Genomic DNA, 23,657 nt, shown 5'->3' with positions numbered 1-23,657 from the left:
CTTGACCATTAGTCCCGCTACGTACCTCCAGCCCTCACCCCATCAACCCCCCGCCCCACAGTCATCCCCATCTCCCAAAGCCCAGACGGGATCTACTGGCTAGGAGCCCGCGGTCCTCGCCCCTTGGATCCAGACCCCTCCTCAGCCACACCAAAGCGTCACATACAGACAAAGCCCCTTCAGTTCCCCCCTGGCCGAGGGGCTCCCCCCGGCTCCCCCCACTCACTTGTTGCGCTGCATCCAGGCGATCAGGGCCCGCACCTCGGGCACGGGCTCCAGGTCGGGCTGGGCCGCCCCGAACTGGTCGGGGAAGCTGCGGTTCAGGTCCTTGCCGCGGCCGTTCTCGCGGCCGCCCGGGGCCGCGCCCTCGCAGTCGCCCTCGCGGGCCCGCTCGAAGCCGTCGGGGTTGAGGCTGGGCAGCAGGTAGAGGTCGGTGGCGTTGAGGAGGCGGCCGGCCCGGGCGTCCCCGCGGGCCCAGCCGGACACCAGCTCCCGGGCCAGGCGCAGCAGCAGCGGCCGGCCCAGCGGCTCGTCGCCGTGCATGTTCCCCACCAGCTTGACCTGCGGGCGGCCGGGGATCGGGGCCCCGCCTGGCTCCGCCTCGGGCCGCGCGGGCTCCAGCCCCGCCGTCAGGCGCAGCACCCACAGCGGCCGCCCCTCCACCGACTGCCCGATGCTGAAGAGCCGGGCCAGGCCCGGCGGGGCCCCCTCAGCCAGCGCCCGCAGCGCCGCGCCCAGCTCGGCCGAGCGCAGGTAGCCCGGGGCCTGGCCCGGGGCCTCCCCCTCGCCCGCCGCCGCCTCCGCCTTCTTGATGTGGGCGCCGCCCGCCGGGCCCAGCCCGAGCAGCAGCCACAGCACGAGCCGCCCGGCCATGGGGAGAGACGCGCGGCCGCACACAGGGCCCAGCCACCGCACCGGAGACGGGAGACTGGCGCGCGGGGGGGGGGGGGGGGAAGGGAGGGGTGGACAGCGGTGCAGGCGGCCAATAGGAGGGCAGGGGCGGGGACAGCTGAGGAGGTGACCAATGGAGGGGCAGGAACGTCTGAGGAGCTGGCCAATGAAAAGCAGGAACAGGGACAGCTGAGCAGGTGACGAATGGGAAGGCAGGGCCTACTGAGGCGTACCAATGGGAAGGCAGAGGCCGGCACGAAGCGGATGGGGGCCAATGAGGGAGGAGAGAACGAGAGAAAGGGGAAAGGAACCAATGGGGGAGGAGGAGACTGGGAAGGGCGGAGCGAACGGAGAGGTAACATCCCAATGGGGGAGGAGAGGACCAGGATGGGCGGGGCGAGAGATGGACCAATGAGGCAGCCGGGGGGGGGGGGGGGGAGGGCCCCTGCAAGGCCAGGTGGATTAAAAAAAACCCGGAGTTAGTAACGTCACCAAGAGGGCGTGGCCAACCTTAAAGGGGCAGTGCTCCGCGCAGCAAGGCTAACGTGTCCAGCTCGGACGTGGGGGGCGCCCCAGGGTTGCACAGGGCCCTGGCGGGGCGGGGGCGCTGGGGAGCGGGACGGGGCTGGGCCGGGCCAGCCTGTGGGCGGAGCCAGCACTGGGGCGCGTTCCCCGTGCTGGCACAGCACATGGGTGGCCCCCAGGGCGAGGCAGGTCTTAGGCCCCCCCACGGGGCTGGTAGTTTGATTAATTTCCTCATATAATAACATATCTCATAGAACTGGAAGGGAGCGGTCATTGAGTCCAGCCCCCTCCCTTCACTAGCGGGACCAAATATTGATTTTGCCCCAGATCCCTAAGTGGCCCCCTCAAGGGCTGAACTCACAACCCGGGGTTTAGCAGGCCAATGCTCAAACCACTGAGCTATCCCTCCCCCATGGGGCTAGGCTGGGCAGGAGGCTGTGCCCTGGTGGGATGGGCCCCGATGAGGGTGCTGGGCACAGCACTCAGCTTGTTCCCCGCTCCTCCTGCCCGGAACCGCCCGGCCCTGCAGGGCTCTGCACCATCCTGCCAACAGCTGCCGCCGACTCACCTCTCTGCGCCTGGGCGCCATGTCTCCGAAAGATTCTATGCGAAGTGGAACAGGTGCAGACTAGAGAGGGGAAACACGAGTGATGAGGGAGCCAGAACTGCTTCCATACGAGGAGAGATTAAAGAGACTGGGACGTGGGAAAGAGATGACTAAGGAGGGATATGATGGAGGTCTATGAAATTACAAATGCTGTGGCAAAAGGGAAGAGGGAAGTGTTATTTCCTCCTTCACATAACACAAGAAGTAGGGGTCACCCAATTAAATTAACAGGCAGCAGGTTTAAACCACTCTTGTCCACCAACCCCTAGAGGGGTTCCCTGTAGCCAGACAGAGAGAAAGAGGAAATTCTATCCATATATTAAGTTGTGTGGTTAACAATAGCTTGAGGGCTCATAGACTCATAGACTTTAAGGTCAGAAGGGACCATTATGATCATCTGGTCTGACCCCCTGCATGCTGCAGGCCATAAAACCGTCCCTACCTCTTCCCTGGACTCTGCTGTTGAAGTCCCCAATCCTGTTTTTAGTGACTTCAATCGGCAGAGACCCTCCTGCTAGTGATCCCTGCCCCGTGCTGCGGAGGAAGGCGAAAAACCTCCAGAGGCTCAGCCAATCTGCCCTGGAGGAAAATTCCTTCCCGACCCCAAATATGGCGATCAGTAAGACCCCGAGCATATAGGCAAGAGTCTCCAGCCTGACCCCTGTTAGCCATTTTACTATTTACCTACCATTGCTTGGTTTTCCTTGACCACTATGTTTTACCATTAAACCATTCCCTCCATAAACTTATCTAACTTAATCTTAAAACCAGGGCTTTGTTTCAACTTCTCCCTTCCAATTCCTGGAGGAATGGAGCTTCCACATAGTATTCCCCAGACATTGTGTCTCATGGTTCAAGATGTGGATTGCTATTCTGAGCAAACAGAGGTACAACCTGTAATCTTGTTTTGTATCCTTGATGGAAATAGAGCAACAGCTTACCTGCTTTAAAGGCCAACAGCAACTATAATTATTAACAATATATTCAAGGTATATTGGCTAGCTATACATCTCACCGTGGAAACCAGGCTGCATGAGTTCTGAATCTTCCTGGGGCAACAATGACCCACTGTAATGGTTTAACAAATAGAGAGGAAAAATAAGAGAAGGTTTGGTGGAAGGGGGATGTTGTGCTAAATATATTTGCGGCATTACTCAGGTGCTTTACTTCTCAACGCTGACATTCAGCAAATGGAGAGAATAGAGTTGGTTGCACTCATGACGCAAGTATTGTTGCAAATTACACTACACCATGTATTAAAATAGGATTACAATCAGGGAACTGGAATGATTGGGAAGATGCCAATGACCTCTGAGCAACACCTGAGGCACTATTGTGAGTACATTGTCCTGGGAATAGGATTAATGCTATGCTTGGTTAATTTTTTGCTTGACAAATTAACCAATCTCTCAACCCTAGATTGTGCATGTTTTTGCATATCCCATTACATATCTACCTCCAGGGGCAGGTTGTAGTTTGCAAACCATTTCTCAAGAAGAGCTTGAATGTTTTTTATCTATAAATGCCAGAAAGGTCATATGGTTAATTATTCAATGATGGATGTTCTGAATGATCAAATCAGGCCTAAACGAGGTTTAATGTTTGAAGTCAGAGTCTAGAACATCAAACAGAAAATAAACTTTGTCCCATTCCCTGTCAAGTCCTAAATCTCTTCTTCGCAGGTTTGCCAGGCTTGGATTAGACTCAGGAATTGATTGGTGATGATTAATTTAGTCCTTCTGGGCACGTTCAGAGTCATATCTAAGGAAAGATCTCAGCTTGTAAAATGCGCTATTTTCACTACTCTTATCATTCCCTATCTACAACAGGACAGGTGGTGTCTTATAAGCACAGGGATCATCATATATAGGAACATTGGACTAACCATACTGGATCAAAGCATAATACCAGATGCTTTAAATGAAAGTGCAAAAACCTCCATAATAGAGTTATGGAATAATCTCTCCATCAGAGAAGTTTCTTCCTAATGTGACACGGTTAGTGGCTGATTTATCCTCTGGAGCATGAGGATTTATACCCCTTATAAATTTTTATTCTGATCACCGTCAACATGGACAATGTCATCCATATAAATGTGTCCTTTTTTTTGAGTCTCACTAAGTTCTAGGTCTTCATGATATCCTGCGGCAACATGTTTGACAGGCTACTGTGCACAAATATACGAAAAACTATTGCCTCTTGTCAGTTTGAAATTTTCTGCCTTTCAATTTTAGGTGCTTGTTTGACAATGTAACAAGTGGGTGAGGGAGATTGGCATCAGAGACCAATCGGAGGTGGGAGTCAACTTCCTGACAGCGAATGAGAGCTGATAGGTAGGGTGGGGATAGGCCGGGAAGGACCCTGAAAGTGAAGACAAGTAGCGTATGTTTGATGCTGTAGGAAAGGCAGAACCAGTGGAGGGGTGCAAAGAGAGGAATCACATGGTCAAAGCAATGATCTTTGCAGCAGCATTTTAAATGGATATTAGTGGGAGCAAGGTTTAATTTGTCAAGGCCAGAGAAAAGGATGTTGCAATAATCAAGACATGAGCTGATGAGAGCCCGGACAAGAGTTTTAGCTGTGTGGATGGACAGGAAAGGCCGTATTGTAGAGAGATTATCTAGAATGAATCTGAGAGCCTGGGTGTGAGGGCCAAGAGAGAGGGCCAAGTAAAAGATGACACCCAGGTTACGGGCCTGAGTGACTGAGAGGATGGTGGTGTTGTCCACAGTGATCAAGGAGGGAGGGCATGGGGAGGGCTTGGGGGAAAGTTTAAAGGCTCTGTTTCAAGGGCGCCATTTCAGATTTTGGTAGCGGGAGGCAACTTTAACCATGATTCCCGGGGCTATTTTCTATTGCATCAATAGTCCACAGTCACTTAAAAATTAGCCCCAAAATAGACCAATCTATTTATTTAATCATTTTTTATTAACACTGGGGTCTATACCTTTAAAAAGAATCACTATCTAGAGTTTAATTAAATGATGGATGTTAGCAGCATAGATCTATAACAAAGAAATGTTGGCAGCCAAATCTTACAACTTGTTCAGATTGGCTTAGGTTTATGTTCACTGAAGAGTTTCTACAAATAGTTATGATAAATACAAAGGATTAAGTTGGAAGGAGGTTTCTGGTGTGCTGCTGTAAGGATTTGATAGAGTAAACATCATCTCCATGAAACTCACTGATCTGTCAGACTCTGCCACCCTCAGAAATGTTACAGAGTAGGTACAACAGGAGATAAGAATATTTACCAGCTGAAAGAGGAGATACAGCAGAAAGATGCAAAATGGCTGCTTGAGGGGAGCAGTCCAGGGGCAGCAGCTCCTCAAAAGGTATCTGGGAAAAAGGTCCCAGAAAAGTGCACCCCCACTCTGGGGAGACTTGGTGAAATCCCGGCATTCACAGAGGGATCGATGTTGCTGTGTCACAGCCTATGGACCTGACCCAAAGCCCAGTGTAGGCAAAGGAAAGACTCCCGCTGACACGTGGAACTAAATGGCAGAATGAATGGCCACACTGGGGCACTGCCATTCATTTCAAAATTAAAGAGTTGGGAATAAATAGGAAGTTTGAAGTGTAATTTAAACGACGGCAGGTTCGTTTCTTGACAGCAGGGAAAGATCCCAGGTGGTCATTCTTCAGCAGGGCTCTTGCTGTCTGGGGGTAATTATACCCTGAATGTGCCTAGGGCAGCAGCCCCTGCTCCCCGCGCCCCGAAGCATCTCTGTGTCTACTGGGGTCCCAAGGGTCTGCTCCTACCCTTGTAACATGTCACCATGGGAAGGGGAGGGGCAGATCATGATGAAATCTGCAGCAAGCATCTTCTGACCTAAGCCCAGAGTTTCTTTCCCCCTGAGCCTGTTTGTTTCAGGAAAATTAATTTGAAAAAAGTACTGCAGAAGCTCCCAACCCTGCTATTGGCTCTGCCCGATACACCTCTGTATTCCTATTGGCTGAGCAATAGGAATAGCCAGCGGGGGTGGAGGGGAGGAGTGAGTGAGCCACATTACTCCTGGCTGGGGAGGCAGAGGGGAGTAAGCAGTGTGGGGGTACAAAACTCAGGGGGGCTGCAGCCCCCCTCTGCCCTACCTAAATGGCGCCTGTGCTCTGTTTTAGCCATGCTGAGCTAGAGATGGCAGCTAGACATCCAGGAGGAGATGTCAGAGACAGGCCCCACTCTGATTCCTCTCTCCAAAGCACCTTGGGTAGGTATCAAATAAAAAATGTTTCCTGAAAATGGCTTCTTGTTGTGTGTGGATTTTTTCAACAGCCGAACAATTGTACAGAGCTACTAATACATAGTATTTTGTGCCACTGGCACCCTCTAGTGTCCTGTCAGTTGCAAAACCATACAGCAGCTCGCCAAACCCACTGGCGCTCTCTGCTGAGTGGGTCGAACATAGTCCACCATGTCCAGGGTCCCTTTCCTGCCTATGAAATGCACTTTATGGCCCACTGTAGACAGTTTCTGACCCCAGGTTTATGATGAGCCTGATCCAGAGGGGTGCTGAGCACCCAAAGGCCCATCAACGTCCGTGGGACATTCCTTTCAGGGTGAGGATTGGTGAGGACCTTGTGGTTTATAGTTATCACCTTTGTCCTGCTAAGGTGTGCTGAGAATATTCAAAACACCATCTTCCCTTAGCACCACGGGCTTCAGCAGCACCCCCAAAGTGACGCTTCGAAACACATGGAGACAAATCCAGACTTGTAAGCAGCCGAAACTCCAGCGAATTCAACGCAGTTGTATCCACTGTAACATCACTGGCCCCAGTGGCTGAGCTAACTGAAAAATAGGTGTTTCCAGCTTGGAGGAGTCTTATGGGGGCGGAGGGGACTCATTTGTAGTTCCTATGTCACTGCAGTGACCCTGGTCTTCAATCTCCAAATATACGTTTCAGAGTTTGAGCCAGTTCCCAGTCACCTCACTCCTGCATGCAGTCCCAGGGACTGCGAGGGAGAGAATGGGATGGGCTCCTATCCTGGCTCTTGCGGTCTGAAACAAAGCTCCCACTGGCTTGAATGAATGCCGGCCCAGGCCCCAGCTGAGACAGAAACATGCCTTATTTTTGGTTAAAAGAAGAACAGGAGTACTTGTGGCACCTTAGAGACTAACATATTTGTTAGTCTCTAAGGTGCCACAAGTACTCCTGTTCTTCTTTTTGCGGATACAGACTAACACGGCTGCTACTCTGAAACCTGTTATTTTTGATTGAAATCAGCAATGGACCCAGTAACTTTCCTGTTAGTTACTCATTGCCTCAGCTAGTCCCATAAAACAGTGAGCAGTGCAGGAAGAATCCTTAGTTTCTGACCGGTGTTCTGTGTACTCAGAAATTCAGTGAAGGAACAAGGCCTTGAACCCAGTTTATCTGTCTCACTTGACACTGAACTACAATAAAAACATTACAGTTCAGCCCTTATAAACGAGATGAGGAAAGTGCTGTGCATTTCTGAACAGGAGAAGCCTCTTCCCAGACTCTCCCCAAGGTAAGCAGCCGGGTTAGCTACCCCAAGAGAAAGGCTCTCTGCCACAGCAGTAATTTCCCATTGCTAGGAAAAAAATAATTTCTGAGGAAGGGGCTAACGATTTAAAGGCGAGTCGCTTCTATTTTAACGTGGAGTACAACCAACAAGAAACGAATACAACGTCCTCCTCAGGGCCCCACCTGCCCATCAGCTGTGAAGGGCCTTTCTGGGAGGGTTTTACTCGGACTGTGTGATAGCAATGTATAATTATCCCATGTTGGCAGTATTCATAGAACCATGACTCTCTATCCAACAGATCCCACCTGAATAGATCAGAGATGGCCCAGAAAAGCCGCCTACCTGCCCCTTATGGAGTACCTGTCCTTGCAGTGTTACTTTTGCCGTGTCTAGTCACAGGTAAGCAGCGAAGAAAAGCTGCAGCATATTTGTCTGAGATTCTTAATATCTACTGATGCTCTGCTTGACACCTGTCACTGGGTGGTGTCCAAGGTGATGTGCTACAGCTCGATCCCGCCCGACATTTCCTAGATTGTAGTAATCGGTCCTAAATAGGCTACGCATAGAAAGAACTGATCTGCTCAATATGGCATTGTGAGCAACCAGAGAGAATGAAGAGGCTTCAGCATTTTAAAAAGTGTCATTCACACTGAATGAGACTGGCGAACTCCAAAGGTACAAAAATCAGAGGATTACATTCTTTGAACAATACGTGAAAAACAAAAAGTCTGAATGCTTTAACTATCTAGGAGTACCAAACAAGAGAATAATGGTTTCCGGTTATTTTTTGTGCCCCGAGAGAGCAATTGCCTTTGCATTTTCAACTGACTTTTTCAGTTCATTAAGACATAATGGGGACTAGAGTCTTGAGCTTTGGAGAGAAATGACAACTTATTTCCCATAGGGATTATTTTTCCCAGTGAAAATGTCCTAAGGCTCCAAACTTAGAATCCGACTCTGCAGTCCTTGAACAGCAAAACTCTACTGAAGCCAATGCAGACATAGCTGGTGATGTAACTACCCAGTTATACTCACAAATGCAACTTGAGACAATCCAAAAAATTAGCACATCAAAACATGAGCATGAAAAATTGAGTACATAAAAGTGTGGCTGTGAAAACTGAGCACACACAGTATTTTAGGAGGGTGGAGTATTTGTCTTTATTGTGTCCTTTTGCTGGAGAGGCTAATACATTACTGCTACAGGCGAATCTCATCTTACGCTGGGGTTACGTTCCGCTGTCAGCGTAAAGTGAAAATCACGTATAGTCAAAATTACATTGAGTGTAATGGCGGGCGGAATCGCCCGCACTACAGGTACATTATTTAAATTGTTATTTTTCTCTTTTTGTTTTTGTTTTTGCCGACTGCGCAAAACTGAATTTGCGCATGTTAAATGCGCGTAAGATGAGACTTGCCTGTATATATGTGGTGGCTGATGGGTTTTTTCTTCATGGTCCAGATTCCAGTGTCAGGGCTCTGTGTTTGCTTGTGCGTTTCGAACGCTTACAGCTTAGGACTGGCACCTTTTTATCTGGTTTTGTAAATCTAAATAAATAAAACAAAAGTTGTGCCTGAACAATTGTGGCTGCGGTTTTAGAAGCTGCTTTAGAAAATGAAGTTATTAGATTTACGTCTGACAACTCCATTCTTAACCTGTTCTCTGGGGCCTGGACATTGTAAGAGCGGCCGGGTAATTACGAATATTGTCCTGGCCTGTGCAAAAGGTACAGATTGTGAAACTCACCATGTCCATTTCCCTTCCCAGGTGTGGAGCTGGCTATAAACAATAGTTCTGATAACCAAATACTATCCACAAAGCCCGGCCGTGACGAGTCCCTGTGGTGCACTGTACGTAACAACAGCAGGGCGGAGGAATTACGCTGGTACCGAGGAGACGGGACTGTAAACTTGAAAGATGGAAATAAAATTAATACCACTAACATCTGCATACTTCCAGTCTCTAAGACCGACAATGGAGTCAGCTTTACCTGCAAGCTGGTGCGGAACGAGTCCATTCAGATCTCGGTGACTCTGGATGTCCAGTGTGAGTTAATGGGAGGGCTGATTATGCAAAATAGCTGTGGGTGTGTGAGATCAGTGGGTTTAGCACACCCGTGGGCTGCTCACTAGTTGAAGTCCAGGCCGAACTGTTCTATATTCTTGTGCCTTGTCTTCCCTAAGAAAAAGTGTTAGCTGATGTTAGGTGTTCGCTAATGTGCTCAAAATACACCTTTTTCCTAGTGTAAACAAAACCTTCAAGCCAGATCCGACTTTAATTTAAATCAATGCGGGGTCTTTCCGTTTTCTTCAGTGGAGCTGGATGAGGCCCTTGATTAAGAAGTAGATTTACTAGCTATTGTTGCCTCCTCCACCTAGACTCCCGCTTGAAAAGAGAGGGTAACAAAAGAATCAGAGCACAAAAAAGACCCGTCTCCTCTGGTATCTTCTCTGCTGCAGTGGCCACTGCGGGATGCTAGAGGAATATATCAAATCCTCCTGATGCACCTAAGCTCCAGACACCGGCTGGTGAGTGGCCTATTCCTGAACCAGGAGGAATGAGTGCCTGTGGCTATGTCTTCACTGCCAAAAAAAAAAAAAAAAAGGGTGTGTGTTTCCAGTGGGATAACTGAGGTGTGTTAGCCATCCCACTGTCAAACCCTAGGAGACACACGACACTTTAGCTAGGTGAGCGCAGCCATGGGCGGGAGAGGTAGGATTGATGCACCTAGGTACATCATGGCAAAAACCATCTGCCCCTTGACTCCACTAGGATTTTGCAGCATGATGGTTAATATGCATTAGTTATTACGCTGTAAAAACCAAGCTTTTATTCAGTGAAAGCTGAAAGGTGATGCCTGAAGCTTTGATGACATAAAGGTGGCCAACTGTGCCTCCAGATGGAAGATGTCGTGTGATCAATCTCGCCCCTCTCCTTGGTGGCTCTGAATGTATCAAGTTCCAGCAGTGCTTAGCAGTGCATGGGACAGCTATTAAATAAGCTACATTCTGATCTTACAGTTTAGATTTCTGACTGTACTATCTGATCTTACAACAGAATAAAATTTAACACCAGTACAGCTCGTAGGAAAGACTGCTAAAAGCTGTAGCAGCAGAACTGTTTGATATCGGTGTTTTGAAAAGTAGTCGGGACTCCCTTTTAAAATTGTTTGGAAATTACTGTTCCTAATGATGACTGGCCAGTTTGTTCAAGTAGTGCTGTGAAGGGTTACAGAATTGCTATACATCATCATTGTTATTTGTGCATGCATCAGAAATGTTGAAAGGGAACTCCTTTTCCCTTAAATAGTAAGTAGGTGTTTGTGGTTCTGGTAACTTTGTAATTCAAATAACTGGTTGTTGTGAACAGTTCCTCCTCTCCTAACTGGGGAAGACCCTCCTCCAGTAGAAGAAAAGAATGATGTGAAGCTGACTTGCAATGTGAATTCCAACCCTCAAGCTGAAATGGTTTGGTATAAAGACAACAGCACCCTGACCCTGAAGAAAGATCGCTATCAGATATACCATACTAGTGAGGTCTTCCAGCTGACTATCAAGAAAGTAGAAAAATCTGACAATGGAACATACACTTGTGAGGCTAAATCTGTTCTCGGAGAGATGAGAAAGGAGTTCCACCTGACAGTTGAAGGTAACACTAATGAGTATTCAGCTAAGTGCATACCAATAATATCTTGCCTTTTGTACCTGACTGGTTAATAATTATAAGGCTACAGCAGCATTAAATCCTTTTCCTGTTCCACCACTTATTTAAAAGTATTTGGAGAGTGTAATCTGAAGGGGCTTCATCTCACCATCTGATCTCCTGAAGCCAGATGTGTGCATTAGAACTTTCTAAGCATTCCAGTCCCTTCTTTAAGTTCATGCCCATTGTCCAACTTGAATCCCAGCAATTAGTTGCCATGAGCAAAATGTTATACTTTATACAGGCCCCAGTACAGCAGTGCAGTCCATACTGGCAAATCCTGGGGCCAGTGGAGAGCCCCATTTAAGTTGGCGAGGCTCTGTACAGTCACAGGAGCGTGGAGCCATTTTCAGCATCAGGGCACTAGATAATAAGCACTTTGGGGCAGGCACTGTCTCTTCTCTCGTGTTTGCCCAGTGCCCAGCACAATTAGCCCGATCCCGATGACGAGTGGAGAACTCTGGCACGACTGTAATGCAAACAATATATAATAACTTGTTCTTTTCCCTCGATGGAATGCAGTAGAAATTAGAGCAGGGGTGGTTGTAAACAAGACATTTTATTTGAAGTAAGTAGGGCAATGACACGTGTATGCTTTGAATAGCAGGTTGTGGCCAGGGCTAGGTTGAGCAATAGCTAGAAATAGGCTGACACGAAGCTCACTTGCAAATTGGCCGAAAAACTGAATGAAGTATAATAATTATAATTTGTGCATAGATAGCATGATGCAATCGAGGATCTCAGGCGGCTTGATAAATGTTTATTAAGCCACACAGCTCACCTTTGAAGGAGGATATTCTTATTCCCATTTTACAGATGGGGAAAAATGAGATAGAATGGGGCGCAGGGTCTTGCCCAAAATCACAGCACAAGGCAGCGGCAAAGACAAAACCAGAATTGAGAACTAAATCCAGGAGTACTAACTCTGGCTTCTGCTCGGACTACTGGCCTCTCCCAAGAAGCCTAGTTTTTTGTTTGTTTGTTTTAAAGATGTAAAACAATGTGAAGATCCTCTGCTTAATAGCTGTTGAGATGTTTGTTTCAAAAGCAAGAGGCTATGCCCTGTTTAGAAAGAAATCAGTAACTTTCTCCGGTCCCTTAATTGGGTTGTTGACACAAAAATAAGAGGATACATTTGAATTGTATCAATTTACAGAATACAAAGGTGCCACAGTAGGGATCTGGTGCATATGTTTTCATAATAATCAACAGCTATCTTAGGGCTGCAGTTTCCCACCTCTCATTCTAATAAATCAATGGTTTGCTGGCTGCAGGGCTGCCCACAAGCCGTTCTCTCCTTTCTCTAGAACCATCATAAAACCAGCTGTACTGGTGGTGTCAGGAAACACTACTGCACAGTTGTTTATCCTTACTCTGTGTCCATGGCCTGATGGTCTATCCCAGGGGTGGCCAACCTGGGGCTCCGGAGTCACACGCGGCTCTTCAGAAGTTAATATGCGGCTCCTTGTACAGGCACCGACTCCGGGGCTGGAGCTACAGGCGTAGGGTGACCAGATGTCCCGATTTTATAGGGACAGTCCCGATTTTTGGATCTTTTTCTTATATAGGCTCCTATTACCCCCTACTCCCGTCCCGCTTTTTCACATTTGCTGTCTGGTCACCCTACAGGCGCCAACTTTCCAATGTGCCGGGGGGGGGGCTCACTGATCAACCCCTGGCTCTGCCCCCACTTCACCACTTCCCACCCCCTTCCCTGAGCCTGCCGTGCCTTCATTCCTCCCCTTCCCCCTCCGAGCCTCCTGCAAACCCCGAAACAGCTGATTGGGAGGTGCGGGGACAGGGGGGAGGCATTGATTGGTGGGGCTGCCGGTGGGTGGGAGGTGCTGGGAGCGGGGTGGGGGAGCTGATGAGGGGCAGCTGACATATTACTGTGGCTCTTTGGCAATATACATTGGTAAATTCTGGCTCCTTCTCAGGCTCAGGTTGGCCATCCCTGACCTAGCTGGAGAACCTGCTGGAGTGGCCACCAATTAATATTTCCAATTAGTCAGTAAAAATGTCTGGCTGTTTGTTATTTGCTTCTTTCTTTTTGAATGTTAGAACCACATGAATATCTCATGCATTACAACAGTTTTTGACCTCAGGTTTTAGCATAGTTCAGGTCACTGTGTAGACAGGGACAGGATGAAACCACTTGCTCTTTTTTGGACGTCTCTAAAATGACTTGCTTTATAGAAGTGTATCAATCTGTTCAGTATCCAAATGGGTGTTTTTTTCCCCTTCCAACAGATAGAAAACCGGTTTTTCCCTTGGAGGCTATTATTGCTGCCATCGTGGTGGTTTTACTCACTGTAATTTTTGGAATTGTGGCTCGAAGAGAAAAAATATTTAAGGTAACAAAAACATCAATGAATCAGAAAACATCATAATGAGCTTGGCACAGCTACTGTTAAGAAAAAGCTCCGTTTAATCTCAGCCTTATTTTTTGAGTGAGGGGAGGAGAGGCTTAACACAATACTTCTGTTGCTTCTTGGACTCAGAAATTAATCCGGAAAGGTTTCATATACAGTTCATATAATGGGGGTTTGTACACTCAGACACATGATTCTCTTTAATGTGGGGGAGTGCATAGGTGTGTGTTGTTGTGAGAGAAGCTATTGAAATTTGCCTTATACAGAAATGACAAACTCTGAATGGTCACCCTACTTCCTGTGTATCATGGATAGCCTACATGAACTACAGCCTAGGCTTGTGCTGTGGTCCTGTTAAAGCTTGCACGCTATGGCAAGGCCAGGCTGGCTTACTAGACAGGAGACTCTGAAGTAAAACAGTCTGTTGGATATTCAGGAGATGGCACTCTTCTCTCAGGCCAGATTACCCCTTACATGCCCCTAGGCACAGCACCTTCAGCGCTCCCCCTGCCTACAGCTGACCTCGTGTTTTCTGTACAAAATGAAACTTTTAACCCACTTTTAACTTTTAGGCGCCCCTAGAACATCAGCGCCCCTAGGCACATGCCTACTGTGCCTAATTGGAAATCCGGCCCTGCCTGTACTGATCTCATGCACCCTGGCCGGGTGGCAGATGTACCATCTTTCTGATATCAAGTTGGAATCCTTTCCAGCCCTGGCATTTTTCACAAAAGTACAGGTGTTGTCCTGTCTGCTTTCCAGTTTGAGCAATCATGGTGTGTCTCCCTAAATGACTCAGTTAACATCTGCACAGAACTTTGAAATATGTTGTGTCCTGTATTACTATTAATGCAATTGCCCTGCAGTTTTCTGTCCGATACTGTTGTGTAGTGTTGCTGTATACTGTTTTGAGAACTATTATAACCCGCCCCCGGAGGTGGCTGCATATCAGTGGGAGGTAAAGTGATTCCTGTATATTCCATTTGGGGCCAGGTGGGATGAAAGGATCGGTACTAATGTATGTTATGAATATACTTAGTGAAAGTCTTTCATTCTGAAATACAATAATGACAAGATTGTGTTGCTTGTGTTTATTTTTAGTGCTTCAAAAAGACAAAAAAAACACCAAGTGAAACAGCTCTGTAAGTATCTGATTTTGATACAGGCAGTCTATCGTAAATGGATTTTATAATGAAAGCCCCTCCTGCTGAGTTCCAGTTCAGGGTGTTTGATTCTCTTAACACGAATAAGTGGGAGGCAGTGTTGCCAGTGCAGAAGCGCATGGGAGGACTTAGTGATGCTTTGTGCTGTACATTATCAGATGCTTAAGGGACCCTTTCTTATCCTTTGCCAGTTTCAATCAGTGCACTTAAAGGTGCTGCTAAGAGGAAGACTACATAGTATAAAAACCGAGGGCAGGCAGCATGGCTCTGACACTGACTTGCTGAGTGACTGAGAAAGTCACTCATTTTTCATCTGTTTCTATCTCTATAATAGAATATGGAGTGGAAACAATCTTACTTCCTTACCTAACAGCAGTGCTGTGAGGCTTATTCTATTAATGTTTGTATAGTACTTTGAAATCTTTAGATGAAAGGTGCTACAGTAATATAAAACATTATTAATTATTATTATTAATGCAGCTAATATTAGTAAACACCATGGATGTGGGTTAATTAGCTTGTGGTACAGAACATTTCATTAGCTGTTCTGTAACATATGCAGAATACAGTAGGTCCCCAAGATCCATATTTTCCTTCTTTAAGCCTTGGCAGCCCACATGAAACAAGATGATACTAAGACAAACTAAAAATGACCAAGTCTAGGTCCTCTTTGCTGTCAAAGCAGATGCAAAATAATGCTGCCAAAGTATTATTCTGGCCAGCGGCCTGCACCTCCCCTTTCCCCTTCGTAGATTACTTGTACCGGGGGTATTACAACCCAGTGGGAGGAGCAGCACGGAGAGTCAAGTACTACTCCCTGCAGATCACACCCCCAATCCAGTTTGTGGCTCTGTCCATGGATGATTATAGAGGGTGAACTCTGGGAGGTTGAAGGCGAAGTGAGCACCAAAGTTGTCCTTTGTAGTTTGCTTCCCTGCTACAATATTTTGGACATGCACTTTGGCATAGCTCAGGGTGAATTCAGACCACTTTGCTTTACATCAGACAGTGATTTACATCTATCCTTTTCATTTTACTCCAGGTGAAGAAATCCTGAGGTTACTGTGTGCGCCTAAGAAGCACCATCTGTAGCAGGACATATGCCCTTGTGTTAAGGGATGGGATTAGCCATTATGCATTGCAATAGTTACTCTAGTTCATATAGTTCCTTCTATATTTATTGTTATTTTACACAATGATCCTTTCAAAATGTAAATGGTTCTTTATGTATGTTGATTATAACCTACTGCTTTGAACACATTCCTTCTGGGGAGGGGCAGGGGGAGAGGATGACTACATTGCTTCCTTTTGGTCTGCCTCCATTTTTATTCCTAAAGGATGTTTGCATGTAATCAGGATCATTATTTCTTAGGAGTCTGTTCCTGTTGATTAGGCCCCAGTGGAAGTCACAATGAGTTGCCATGGAAATGATTATGTCGTCACAACCCGAAGAGCTTGATGTCAAGAGCACAAATACCAGTAGCGGATAATTCCTTAAGAAAGGGAAGGCTTGGGGGCTGAACAGCTCAGTGGTTAGGTAATAAGAAAGAAAATCTCTCGTATGCTGGTTTAGCTCCCTCCATGGCCCACTGTGACCAAATGTCGTTTAATGGGTCTCAGTCCAATTCCCAGGACATGGTCATCAGCACAATGGGCACTCACTCCTTTTCTCCTTTGCTGCTAGTCCCCTCAGAAAGGCAAAGACCTGAAGCGCCCGCAGGGACTCACCCCTAGAGGTGGCCCCTTCCAGCCAGTGTCGAGGCACCCAGGTAGTACAGTAGATGAAGCCAGCACTGCTGCTGCCTCCACTGTACCCCCTCGTTTGGAACAATGGATTTCAGGGCCTGGGGCGGTCGCTCGAATACCTTTTACAAACACTATGTTAAAATAAACAATCGTTTTAGAATCAATTCTCCAGTAGTAAAATTGAGAGGTCATCTCCCCTTCCCCACTGACCATGAGATATACCAGCAGACAATTTTTCACAGGAGTCCAGCAAACCTTTAAAGAGTCATCACAATTTGATTCGGTACACATACCCCATATTCTATAAATTCCAGTTTCTGATGGGCAAATATCCTTCTCAGAAAGTGTAAAGATTCTATTACTCAACAGGAAGGAGTTTCTCAACCATTGTAAACTTGAGTCTGTCCTTGATTGATGGAGTGACACTATCCCTGCCAATTTAACATTAACTAGCTTTCAGAGAACATTGTAGCATAATAACTTTAGTACAAACAAATTCTCTTTATTACACACAATAATTTAAATTGCTTTCTATGCAATGAGTAATCCCCTTTACTAAGCCTGACTAGCTATTTTTCACTACAAGACTGAAAAGTGCTGTATAATGCTATGAGTTTATAATTAGTTTATTTGCATCTGAATTGCAGAGATGCTCAGAGCCTGCAGCTCCCACTGATCTCAGTGGGGGTTGTGGACGCTCACTATCCCTGAAAATCCAGACCAAATTCCAAAGCCATCAGCTAGAAAGGGAAGCCTTGTGATTCTGTTCAGGGAATGAGAGTAGGTTTCTGGGCCAGGTGAAAGGTTCCATCCTCCCGATGCACCACTGGGATATGCTCTGTGAGGCCTTACTGGGCTCCAGCTTGCAGGGGAATTTTGGGGGTGAGACCGGACCAACGAATCTGTGAAAAAACAGAGTGATGGTCTAGTCTCCCCTTGAAATACAAGTGCAGCGGCCACAGGGCCTACCTTGGTACTGAGGCTGTAGTTTTGGTTGTGCAGGTGCTCTGTTGTCACCCCATTGCATGGGGAAAGATTTCTTCATGCCTATCAGCACCAGTCAGACTGGTTACGCAGGCTGTTTGCTGGGAACAGGGTTTGCCTTTTCCTGCACCTGTCATTAACTCAAAACAGAAATATTGAAATCAGATGTTGGGAAATTAAAAGGAAATTTAGCAACAGCAAGTTCCTGACACAACAACCAAACTGCACAATCTAGTGAAATACTTTGCTTCTGAATAAAGAACCTCATCTACTGACATAAATGGGTAATCATGGGCAGATTTCCCCTTGAACACTTGAAAAAGAAAACTCGGGAAAACAATTAAACAAGAGATGGGGAAGCATAAACATACCCCCAAGAGATACAAGCTCATAATTTTTGCAATCCACACATTGTCTTCCCTGTCAAATGTTATTTCACTTGTGTAACTACACACTCAAATCATCAGCACTGTGACAGGTGCAAAGACCCATCTCCGGATCCAGAAGTCATCGAGTTAACATCCAGATTAAGTCTCTGATACCCTTTACCTGTACAGGTGAAAAGAGTTGAGGCAGCGCTCCCCCTGCTGAGAGCAATCAGGAGCTAAAGGGTGACATCAACGAGCCCTATAAAAGTGGCTCACTGAGCTACAAAAGAGGAAAGGTATCAGAGAGTGACCTGTGTTGGAAAATGTGGTGGCAGGGTAGTAGTCTGAAACATCAGATTATAAGGAACTGTTGTTTTTTAAAATAATCTATGTGAGGTACTTTGAGGTTCTGTTTAAAACTCTGGGAATTTGTTCAAAACTGTTGAAATGAAATCATAGCAATGAATGCTTGGAAGAAAAGCGGTCTATCAAGTGCCGTGTTGTTGGCCTGGTTGGACAAGCTTGCCCTATTTCTGTCCGGGCACATGCCCTGGTTGTCCTGGAAAGTAGGGGTGCCAACACTGTATTTAAAAAAACAAGGGACTTTTCTTAGCACTCCCACCCCACCCAACTTCCTGATATTCATTATGGTCGTTATTGTTAATGCTGGGCAGTGCTCACCCGCAGTGCATAGGGGTGTTTCTCGGTGCTTTCCCCAGCACTCAGTAACTCTAAATCTTGTTATCCAGTGATGGAGAAATAGGGGTGGTCCCTGGTGCAGGGCCTAGGAGCAACCCTAAAAGGGCCTAGCTACGTGCCTGGCACCCCAACCCAGGCGAGTGGGTGGTTTGAGGCTGCACTGGGAGGAGCTGATCAGTGGTGTTGTTGCCTGCCCAGGGGTCTCTTGGCAGGGCGGGGGGAGGCTGCAGCAGGCATGGGGGCTGGAATTAGGGGTACTGCTGTACCCCGGCTCCGAGTGGTTTCCATCACATACAGGTTTACAGTTTGGTTTTCATCCCCCCTCCCCCTGTACAAACTGAGCTGCGGGTCGGGCGGTGCTGGGCGCGGCCCCTTTAAGAGCAAGCCAAGGCTGGCACAGGGGAGGAGCCTCGCGGGGGCCCCACCCGCTTCGGGAGCCTGCGCAACGCCAGCGGCTGGAATGTCCCTCTGCCCGCGCCGTCCTCCCGCCCGCTCGCCGGCTTTGGCTGCACTTCCTACTTCCGGTGCCGGGGCTATAAGAGCCCCTTCCGTCCCCGCGCCCGGCCCGCTTCTGCCCGGAACCCGCCGCCACCGATCCTGCCATGAACGCCCCGGGTAAGGGAGACCGGAGCCGGCCGCTGGGAGCGGTGGCTGCCCCCGCTGGGAGAGGAGGGTCACAAGGCAGGGGGACCCGGGGGCACCGGTACCCGGAGGGTGGGGGGACCCGGGGACGGGGGATACCCGCACCGCGGGGGCTCCCAGCTGCAGGCGGAGCTTGGCCGGCTGGTGTCTGGCCCTGGGCTCCTCTTGGGTGCCCTCAGCAGGGAAGTTCCCCGGGTACCTTGTTAGCGGTGTCCGTGATCTGCGGGGGGTGACCCCTCGGGGCTCTGACCGCACATGCCGGGGCTGCCCCGCTCGGCTCGTCATGCGACGTGCGCTGCTTTGCTCGGCAGGGCTCAGCTTGGAAAAGATCGCGGCTTTCACCAAAAAACTGGCGTCAGAGCCGCAGTTCTTGCTGGCCCGAAATGTTGCAACCACCACTGACCCACTGGAGGTGTGTCTCGACCGGCAAGTGGTGCAGGAGACGGTGCACGTGTTCCAGCATACCGTGCCTGCAGAAGGCAAGCCAGTCACTAACCAGAAAAACTCAGGTAAGGGAAAGTCTCTGCAAGCCCCAGACTTCTCAGATAGGCTGTTCCTTGACTGATTGTAAAGCAAAACCTTTATTAACTATGGCAGCATAAATCTATGACCCAAGTTACATTTACAGTGGATGGCTGGTGCTATGATTTAAACTGCCTTCTCATTATGAAACCTCACCTGGAAGAGTTCTTGCTATTTCTGAGTTCATACTGTATCCCCTCTGCTCCTTATGCCTGTGGAAATAGTGACTGACATACGAAGCCCTTTGAGGTTGAAATTACTCAAACAGAACTCAGAGAGAAATTTCAGAGTAGCAGCTGTGTTAGTCTGTATCCGCAAAAAGAACAGGAGTACTTGTGGCACCTTAGAGACTAACACATTTATTTGAGCAAAAGCTTTCGTGGACTACAGCCCACTTCTTCGGATGCCTATGCATCCGAAGAAGTGGGCTGTAGTCCACAAAAGCTTATGCTCTAATACATTTGTTAGTCTCTAAGGTGCCACAAGTACTCCTGTTCAGAGAGAAATGTCACTCTTCCATAGTTCGGAAATGACATTGGTCTGAGGTCTGAAATTTGGTGTGGTCAAGCCTTGCTCAGTCACTGGAACTGTGACAGTTTTAAGGTCTCCTGGTTTAAGACCATAGACAGTAATTTGCTTTTAACATTTGAAGGTTGGTAATCACTGATATATTTTTAAGCTGTCACTCAACCTACAATGGATTTAGCACAGAGAAAAGTTCTTCAGAACCAGTAGTTTCCCCCCCCCCCCCCCCGCACGAAGGTTCTAAATCAGGGGTGGGCAAACTTTTTGGCCTGAGGGCCACATTTGTGTATGGAAATTGAAATTCTGGGCCATGAATGCTCAGAAAATTGGGGATTGGCGTGCAGGAGGGAGTGAAGGCTCCGGCTGGGGAGGGGGACAGGCTCTACGGTGGGCTAGAAATGGGGAGTTCAAGGTGCTGGAGTGGGCTCCAGGTTGGGGCAGGGGGCTGGAGTGTGGGGGAGTGTGTGAGCTCCAGCTGGGGGTGCAGGCTCTGGGATGGGAGTTTTGGGGTGCAGGAGGGTGCTCCAGGCTGGGATCGAGGGGTTCAGAGGGTGGGAGGGGGATCAGGGCAGGGGATTGGGGCACAGGAGGGGGTGAGGGGTGTAGGCTCCATGCAGAGTTTACCTCAAGCAGCTCCTGGAAGTAGCGGCATGTCCCCCCTCCAGTTCCTACATGGATGCACAGCTAGGCAGCTCTGTGCGCTGCCCCATCCGCAGGTGCTGCCCCGCAACTCCCATTGGCTGGGAACCATGGCTAATGGGAGCTTTGGAGGTGGCGCTTGGGGTGGGGGCAGCGTGCGGAGTCCCCTGGCTACCCCTACACGAAGGAGCCGGAGGGGGGACATGACGCTGCTTCCGGGAGTCATGCGGAGCCACGCTCCTTAAAAAATCCTTTCAACATTCCCTATGAATAGATATTTATTGTATATTTTATAACTAGGGAAACTGAGATAAAGAGAAATAAAGTGACCGTCACAGTTCAGGGCATCTGCATCTGTATTCCTCCTCTATGGTCCGTTGCTAGCACCATCATCTCTCTTGGGCAGAGAGCACCCACCCTCCAACAAGGGCTCTGATAGGAGTCAGCCCTTCAAATCCCACAAAGGGGATTTCCTGTGGCTATGAGGCCATAACTGCTTTAGCTCAGCACTAGCACCTCTGTGACTAGGTCAGTCTTTCCTTTACACAGCTTGGGCCTTTGATCTTCTGATTCTGAGAACAGATGATCAGCACCCAGTGGTTCTCTCTTAGGGCATAACTTCAAAAGGCTAGGTTTGCTGCATAACCGGACGTGAGAATTTGCATTCATCTCCTCCTAGAGATTCCCCAGGCAAACCACGCGACGCTTTGTCCAAAAGTCCATTCTTGTCTGCCATATTGTTCAGTATAGTCCTTTGATCGTCCAGTCCCACAATAATACATAAACCATTAATTTAATATAAAGGCCACCAAAAATACTTAAACTCAATAAGGTTTTTCACAGATCAGATGGGAGTACCTGGCAGAGCCTGGGGTAGAAGTCAGGATCTGGGATGCCAAGTTCTCTCTTTGCTTGTTTGGACACTTAATCATGGGGGGGAGGGGGAGTGAGTGAGTGTGTGTGTGTTTGTGTGTGAATTTTTATTTTTTTTTAAATACTGTGAAAGAGTGAGACTGAACAGCCCATATAAATCTTGTGTTTAAATATAGCCTGTGCAAATCTTCGTAGAGATGGACAGTTTAATTCTTGTTCCCTTTCAGGGAGATGCTGGATCTTTTCATGTCTGAATGTGATGCGTCTTCCTGTCATGAAGAAGTTTAACATTGAAGAGTTTGAGTTTAGCCAAGCATATCTCTTCTACTGGGATAAGGTACAGTAGTACCGGCAATAGAGTCTTCTTATAGGACGTTTTACCTATGCAAACAACATTGGCAGTCTGATTTCCCTCTATACGGGTGTTCAAGCTTTTCCTAAGGTGCCAAGGAGAAACACTGAAAGCAGGCTTTGGAAGTCCTTTAAAAACACAATTTTTAGATGGGGGGGGGGGGGGAGAGGAGAGTAAGCATTTCTGGATTGAGGAGAAAATGTTGGGGGGAAGGGGTTAAATAATTTGTTTGGAAGAGTAGCATTTTTTTGTTTCAAGGTGCCTAAATCCTCTCAAGGATCCGGGTAGGAGGCTTGATAGGAACAACACTGTTTTCCACTAAAGCTGCCTTATTCTTGTCCCTGTGACACACTGCTGGAAGCTAATTCACTTGTTTATTTCCAACAGTGGCTGTTTAAGAGCAGCTACTACTAGTAACTGAGAGAGGCTTCATCTAGTAGCATTTTCTATTTTCCCCCCATATACTAACTCGCTTTCACTCTTCTCCCTCCACACAAACTAAAGGTTTATGAGAGAGAACAAGTAATAGAAATATGCCTACAGAATGATCTCTAGAGTTGCAGAGATGGTAAGAACATGGAATGGAACAGGACTGCATAGATCTTTTTTTTTCCTCTAGTGAGATTTGCAAAGAAGCGCATACACCCAGGAATGAAGTAACATATGGCATGTTGCAAGCAAAGATTAAGTTACCCTATCTGTTCTGTTCCAGATCGAACGCTGCTACTATTTTTTAAATGCCTTTGTGGAAACAGCTCAGAAAAATGAGCCTGTAGAAGACCGGCTGACACAGTTCCTGCTTTCCAACCCCACCAATGATGGAGGACAGTGGGATATGCTGGTTAATATTATTGGTAAGAGAAATGGTGACTGAAAGGGCTTCCAGAAACTCTACTCATGCCTGAAAGATCAGGAGTGAAGTAACTAATGTTTACAGCCGTGTATTATTTTTATGCTGATAGCCTAACGTCCTACAGGCATCGTAGATTGTACAGTGCTGCACATTGTAGAAAACTTTAATGAGTAGTATTTATTTGTAGTTCCACTAATCACAGCAATCCAGTCATAGTAAAGGACAAAGAATCCATTTAAGATAGTAACAGAATTCCCACACAACTCATTTGCTGTGTGTCTGGTGTGATTACGTAACACTCTAAGTGGTTCTCTTGCTTGATTGAAACAACTTGCATAAAGGCTGCCAATGCTAAATCAATTGTAGGTTACGGGTACTAATCAGATGTAACAAATAAGGCCTCAAACTGAAAGATGAACAGAACTTTCCTGTGTTGGTTTCTCCATGCTGCAGCCTTCCTCCCTCTCCTTTCAAAACCTATTTTGGAATTAATACAACTCCTTCTAAGCAACCAGAGGAGCTAGTGAACAGGAGCAGCTAACAGCAGTTTGGAGGGGAATTGTGAGGGGGGCTAGATACACTTAACATTCTTTAAACTTCAAGCCAAAAATACCCCCTGATTAAAAACAAAACATCAACAAAGGAATGAGCTGCAGGAGTAAAAAGTGAATGCAGGCAGAAGTCCAGCAATAAAGTGGGGGCT

General features: G+C 47.6%; 3 protein-coding genes across 4 annotated transcripts in view; 2 read left to right on the top strand and 1 right to left on the bottom strand.

Moving 5' to 3' along the window:
• CPD (carboxypeptidase D) overlaps positions 1 to 927 on the bottom strand; it is a 30,057-nt gene extending 29,130 nt beyond the window's left edge. Inside the window, exon 1 of the mRNA XM_034752358.1 lies at positions 227 to 927. Within this exon, the coding sequence (XP_034608249.1) occupies positions 227 to 873 (647 nt within the window). The 5' untranslated portion in view covers positions 874 to 927. The remainder of the gene's footprint in view (positions 1 to 226) is intronic.
• A 6,485-nt stretch (positions 928 to 7,412) lies between these two features.
• On the top strand, positions 7,413 to 18,302 carry TMIGD1 (transmembrane and immunoglobulin domain containing 1). Of its 2 annotated transcripts, XM_034752986.1 has the most exons (7): positions 7,413 to 7,516; positions 7,812 to 7,912; positions 9,282 to 9,560; positions 10,884 to 11,162; positions 13,467 to 13,570; positions 14,690 to 14,730; positions 15,794 to 18,302. In XM_034752986.1, exons 1-7 carry the CDS (start codon positions 7,458 to 7,460, stop codon positions 15,795 to 15,797), a joined length of 867 nt encoding a protein of 288 aa, XP_034608877.1. In that variant the 5' UTR covers positions 7,413 to 7,457; the 3' UTR covers positions 15,798 to 18,302. The 2 variants fall into 2 exon arrangements, with proteins under 2 accessions (XP_034608877.1, XP_034608878.1); XM_034752987.1 differs by lacking the exon at positions 15,794 to 18,302 and having other exon boundaries at positions 14,690 to 14,734.
• A 707-nt stretch (positions 18,303 to 19,009) lies between these two features.
• Positions 19,010 to 23,657, top strand: part of BLMH (bleomycin hydrolase) — a 31,230-nt gene continuing 26,582 nt past the window's right edge. The window contains exons 1-4 of the mRNA XM_034752745.1: positions 19,010 to 19,163; positions 19,502 to 19,699; positions 21,977 to 22,086; positions 22,814 to 22,955. Of these exons, the coding sequence (XP_034608636.1) occupies positions 19,151 to 19,163; positions 19,502 to 19,699; positions 21,977 to 22,086; positions 22,814 to 22,955 (463 nt within the window). The 5' untranslated portion in view covers positions 19,010 to 19,150. The remainder of the gene's footprint in view (positions 19,164 to 19,501; positions 19,700 to 21,976; positions 22,087 to 22,813; positions 22,956 to 23,657) is intronic.

Source organism: Trachemys scripta, chromosome 18, assembly GCF_013100865.1.
Source record: "Trachemys scripta elegans isolate TJP31775 chromosome 18, CAS_Tse_1.0, whole genome shotgun sequence".
NCBI lineage: Eukaryota > Metazoa > Chordata > Testudines > Emydidae > Trachemys > Trachemys scripta.
Note: the sequence above shows the minus strand (reverse complement) of the source record. Positions and strands in the feature narration are given on the sequence as shown.